Raw genomic sequence first — 6,156 nt, forward strand, 5'->3', positions numbered from 1 at the left:
CTCTATGTGTGTGTGTGTGTGTGTGTGTGTGTGTGTGTGTGAGAGAGAGAGAGAGAGAGAGAGAGAGAGAGAGAGAGAGAGAGAGAGAGAGAGAGAACCGCGATAGCCATTGGATTTGCCATGAACTTGCCATTTAGTAGATATTATGGAGCGTTTGAACCAATGAGAAAATGATGACTTGCATGGGCAGATGCAAGGGCCAGGGCAATGCACTTGAGGCTATGCAATCAACGTAGCATACTTTATTGCTTTATGATAGAAGTACTTTATCGATTGGATGGGAGGACCTGGTGTCAACAACATGTCCTACAATAGGGACATTGCACTGGTCGACTTGGGGCCTAGTCTACAGAGTTGGTCAACATGTGCCATCTTGGCTTGCATGAAAACACGTGACTTGCAATAAGACCACTACTACTAGGTTGGTTGATGAGTGCCACTATGGTAGTAAGCAACATTTGCAAACACGTGTCATGCAATAAGACCACTGCATTAAGTCCATTGAGCTAGTTGACATATGCCACTGTGGCCTAGATGAAAACTTAGTTATCAAGTGAATCAACTTGTACAAACGTGGTAGTAGTCACGGCCTGCAGTAGTGGTTTGATTATTTGTAGTTGACATTTGCCACTAACCTCAAAACCAAGGACAAAGAAGAGGTTGAACTCAAAATGTTGAACTCAAAATCACCCCCTCCCAAAACTCATGGATAATTGGGAGCACAGATTGATGATACTCTTGGGTTTGCCCCAAGGTAGTGGAGTTCCCTAGGGTCTTTCTAGCACTATGGGAGTTAACCACCTTGTGGAGGCTCTATTAGTAACTAGTTTGCTTCTCAACAAAGGTTTGATGTGGGTGAATAGTGTTAACCCACATTGATTCGATCTACCTCTTGAGTTTCGCCCCTTTAAATTGCATGGTTTTGCCATTTGAAGTAATTTCTTTAGTTGTACTTTTTCAATTTATATCAACTAATACATTTGAATTATCCAATTTCTTGTGCCCCTTGACCAAGTTATGATTCAAAATATGAAAATTATGGGTCAAAACTCATTCCTTGAATGAAGTCCAAAATGAGATCTTTTGGGCTGAAATTTTCCCAAATAGTTGAGGTCTTAATATGTGAATTTGGGTCCAAATAAAGTTCATTTTGGTGCCCACATGGTCAACTTGGGGCCTCTGAAAGACAAGGGCTTTGTAAGTCTTTTCAGAAGATATCATGTTAGGAACAAATATCAAATGTCATTTAGTTGAATAGATAGTTCTATTCACTTCCTATTGCTAATGAAATGTCTTACATTAGGAAGCACCTACTGAATTCATGGTTGTTTGTGATTTACTTAAATTAAGTTTCATTTTTTTGAAATAACATTTGCAACTTTCTCTCTAAACCACAGATCTACAACTTGAGAGTGCTGGTGATGATTTTGTACATATTCATGATGTAAAGATTTTGTTGCCCAGTGACCTCCGTCTTTAACCCTCTTGTCAGTGGTAAGTTATGAGTGATGGAAGTTGATGTAGATTGCCAAACAGGCTCAGTGAGGTGTGGACACTGATGTTTCCTGGAGTAATAACCCATGAGCTGCACCCTACAGCTGCACCAAACAAAAGCTGGGAGAGTTTGCCTCCATACAATCAAGACAAAGGAAGCCACTGACAGCAAGGAACTCCACAAAGATGTACACGTGCCGTAATGCTGCTCAATGACGAGGGGGTTTGACAGGAAATTTCCCAATGGGAAGTTATGAGTGATGGAAGTTGATGTATTGCCAAATAGGTTCGGTGAGGTTTTGACACTGATGTTTCCTGGAGTAATATCCCATGAGCTGCACCCTTCAGCTGCAAAAAACAAAAGCTGCGAGAGTTTGCCTCCATACAATCAAAACATAGGAAGCCACTGACAGCAAGGAACTCCACAAAGATGGTCAGGTGTGGCAATGCTGCTCAATGACGAGGGGATTGACAGGAAATTTCCTAACAGAGCAACGCTTGTCAGTATGATTGGTCTCTTTACCAAGCATAAGAAGCAATTGAATAACCTTGGAAAACTTCCAATTTGCAGCTTCTCTACAGACCTGTGTGCACAACAGACAAGGCTTCTATAAATAACACTGTACTGAGACAGATCCCAACTGAAAATGGGATCACCCAAAGTACTTTTACCTGATGTAACAGCAGCAGCCAGGAATTGATGCACAGGTCTTCCACAGACTGTCCCCGTGATGGTCCAACTTCATGGTGAACATCTTCTCATCGTCACGTATTTGAGCATGGATGTTAGACATCAAGACATATACTCCAGCATTTGTTTCATCCAAGTGCACAGCACATTCAAACGCCCATCTTCCAAGTTCCACATTGCCCCACTTTTGACAGGCACCCAATACAGTGTTCCACACCACAAGATCAGGATGGAATGGCATCCGCTTGACCATCGCTACTGCATCATCTAATTGGCCGGCACGGCCAAGAAGATCAACCATGCAAGTGTGGTGTGCGATAGTTGGAGTGATGCCATAGTCTTTGGTCATGGCCTCAAAGTACTTCTGGCCCTTGTCCATTAGACCTGTGTGACTGCACGCAGTAAGAACAATAAGGAATGTGACCTCACCTGGCTTTATACCTTCTCTGCTCATTCTCTCGAGCATATGGAAAACACTTTGAATTTCTCCTAGGTGGGCATATCCTGCGATTAGTGCATTCCATGAGACCTCATCTCGACCTGGAAGCTTGTAAAACACTTCCCGTGCTTCTGCAAGCGAGCCACATTTGGCATACATATCCACCAAGGTGTTGCCAATACTAAGATCTATTTCCAACCCCTCTCTGGCAATCTCAGCGTGTATTTCTCGGCCCTTGTATATGACTCCTATGCTGCCACAAGCTTTCAAGCTGCAAATAAATGTGACAGCATCCGGAGAGACACCATCCAATTTCATCTGTTCAAAACAATTCAGAGATTCCAAACCAAGCCCATGCTCAGCATATCCTGAGATAAGTGCATTCCACAAGACCTCGTTTTGCACTGGAAGCTTGTCAAACGCTTCCTGTGCTGTTGTAATTGAGCCACATTTAGCATACATATCCACCAAAGCACTGCCAATAAAAATCTCTCTTTCCAACCCCTTTCTGGCAATCTCAGCATGTATTTCTCGTCCCTTGTCTAGCTCTCGTATGCTGCCACAAGCTTTCAAGCTGCAAATGAATGTGATAATATTTGGAGAGACACACTCCAGTTGCATCTGCTCGTAACATTTCAGCGCTTCTACACCGAGCCCATGCTCAGCATATCCTGCAGTTAGTGCATTCCATGAGACTTCATCTTGAACAGGAAGCTTGTCAAACGCTTCCTGTGCTTCTGCAAGCAACCCACATTTAGCATACATATCAACCAAGATGCTGCCAACAAGAAGGCCTCTTTCCAACCCCTTTCTGGCAATCTCAGCATGTATTTCTCGGCCCTTTTCTAAGTCTCCCAAGCTGCCACAAGCTTTCAAGCTGCAAACAAATGTGACAGCATTTGGAGGGACACCCTCTAGTTGCATCTGCTCGAAACAGTTCAGCGCCTCCTTACCAAAACCATGCTCAGCGTATCCTCTGATTAGTGCAGTCCAGGAGACCACATCTCGAATTGCAAGCTTGTCAAACGCTTCACATGCTTCTGGAAGCGAACCACACTTGGCATACATATCCACCAAGGTGCTTCCGACAAAAATCTGCCTTTCCCAGCCCTTTCTAACAATCTCGTTGTGTATTTCTTGGCCCTTGCCTATGGCTCCTACGCTGCCACAAGCTTTCAAAGTGCAAACGAATGTGACAGCATTTGGAGAGACACCCTCCAATTGCATCTCTTCAAAACAGTTTAGCGCTTCCAAACCAAGCCCATGCTCAACATACCCTGCAATTAGTGCAGTCCATGAGACCTCACCCCGAACTGGAAGCTTGTCAAACGCTTCCCATGCTTTGGCAAGCAAGCCACATTTGGCATACATATGCACCAGAGCGCTGCCAACAAAACAATCTCTTTCTAATCCCTTTCTGGCAATTTCAGCATGTATCTCACGGCCCTTGTCTATGGCTCCTACACTGCCACAAGCTTTCAAGCTGCAAACAAACGTGACAGCATTTGGAGAGATACCCTCCGATTTCATCTGTTCAAAACATTTCAGCGCATTGCCACCAAGCCCATGCTCGGTATATCCTGTGATTAGTGCATTCCACGAGACTTCATCTCGAATTGGAAGCTTATGAAATACTTCTCCTGCTTTTGCAAGGGAGCCACATTTGGCATACATATCCACCAAGGTGTTGCCAACAAAACTGTCTCTTTCCAAACCCTTTCTGGCAACCGCAGCGTGTAATTCTTGGCCTCTTTCAGCATCTTTCAGCCTAGCACAAGCCTTCAATAGGGCCACAAACGTATAGTTGCTAGGATGTACAGAATCCTCTTGCATTTTCTGGTACAGGTTGAGGGCATGCTGTGACTCCCCACATTCAATATAACCCATGATGAGAGAAGTCCAAGAATACACATTCCGAACAACCAACCTGTCAAAAACCTGCTTGGCATCGCCTATGCTTCCGACTTGCACCAATATTGGGACTAGGTAGTTCCCAAAATATCTATGATCTTCCAGCCCATTTTTGCACATGTAAGCATGCAAGCGCTTGGTGTATTCTAGATTGTTCTTTTTCCTGCACTTATGCAAGATGCAAGTAAGGTCCTCAATGGAAAGGCGCTGGGGTATCTGTTCCAAAGAATTGAGTGCCTGCTCCAAGCTAAGCGTCTCCCAGCCACTCTTTTCTCTGATCTCTTGTGTTCTAGATGCATTCCCCTGTGTTCCAGACATAAAACATGGCCTTGCCACACTCCACCAAGCCACCGTCTTGAGAGTTTGACCAGCGGAAGCAATGGCCCTGTGCATTCCCTTGCTTCTACACTGTAGGAGCCGGGGGGGACGTCAAGTGCTTCTTCCATAAGAGCACGATACTTGAGCTACGTGCACAGCATGACCACAATGGAATGCCAATAAGCCATGACAATGAAGGCTACCTGATTTGTCTACCTCCGCTAAACCGATATTTGAGGCCATGGCAAAGGAAAATAGATCGAAATTGTATTTGGCAGAGCAAATTTCTAATTTACCACAGACCCAACTTTGATATTCCAATAATTCCATAGTTGGAAAAACAAACACTCTCTATATTTTAATTGCTTGAGCTCTATAACACACACACACACACTTTTTAGCATTGCCTTCCAGGGACAGCTATAGTTAACACTTTTGTAAAAAAGTGTCCCACACACTTTCTTGCCAAGTGGCCCCTTTCCATTTTGGTTCAATCTCTCTCTCTCTCTCTCTCTCACATACACACACAGTTTGCAAATCATTCAGAATTTCCTATGCAGAGGCTTCCATCAGAGGTGTTGCAAATTAATCATCCAATCATCTTGACAATTGTTTTACTTTGACAAGAACCAATTTGAAGGTAGTGCTCACGAGTACTTGTACTCACTTGTTTTTAAAGGAAGTATTTTATTAAAACAAAATGAACATTCAAAGCTCCTCCAAAGAGGAGCAACTTCTACTCGAAATTAACAAGGTGAATTGCATTCATATGGCTTACCTTGATGGCCGAGTGTGAATGTTGCTTGAATCTGGAGTTATTAGTGTGCAAAAAAGGTGTGCAATAATTTGCTTTTGTAGTGTGTTCGCATGTAAGAGTAATTTAAGTAATGTAGGTGCTCTTCTGTATGTTGACCGACATGAATTTTGTTGAGCATATTTATGTAGGTTTTGTTTTTCTGGCCCATTGGTTGTTGTAGCTCATAGTACTCTCTCCATATGGTTGGGATCATCACACTGCTAGATGGCCTATTGGAGAATATCCAAGCGTCCTTTATAGGGCTTGCTTGTTGGTAGAAGTTGCCATAGAAGAGTACATTGACTCCTCCAAATGGTCCTGTGTGGTGTTGTGGGATTTGAAAACCTCCAAAATGGCACGATCACGGGGCATCCATGCATACAAACTTCATGATGAGAGCGTAGGAGGGAGGAGATGACTCATCAGGGAGATGGAAATACACAAGTGAGATAGGGGGAAAAGGGGAGGGGGAAGTGGAAGCAAAAGGGACATGTGGGAAAATGAGAG

The 6,156-nt window shown here is 43.7% G+C and overlaps 1 protein-coding gene across 1 annotated transcript; it reads right to left on the reverse strand.

Moving 5' to 3' along the window:
- Positions 1-1,397: 1,397 nt before the first annotated feature.
- On the reverse strand, positions 1,398-5,174 carry LOC147888948 (pentatricopeptide repeat-containing protein At2g39620-like). The gene is made up of 2 exons (XM_087392606.1): positions 2,167-5,174; positions 1,398-1,842 (listed from the first exon to the last, which is right to left on the reverse strand). Exons 1-2 carry the CDS (start codon positions 4,926-4,928, stop codon positions 1,839-1,841), a joined length of 2,766 nt encoding a protein of 921 aa, XP_087248732.1. The 5' UTR covers positions 4,929-5,174; the 3' UTR covers positions 1,398-1,838.
- Positions 5,175-6,156: the final 982 nt, after the last annotated feature.

Source organism: Dipteris shenzhenensis, chromosome 21 (genome assembly GCF_047967505.1).
Source record: "Dipteris shenzhenensis isolate YYH24624 ecotype China chromosome 21, Dip_SZ_1.0, whole genome shotgun sequence".
Taxonomy (NCBI): Eukaryota; Viridiplantae; Streptophyta; class Polypodiopsida; order Gleicheniales; family Dipteridaceae; genus Dipteris; species Dipteris shenzhenensis.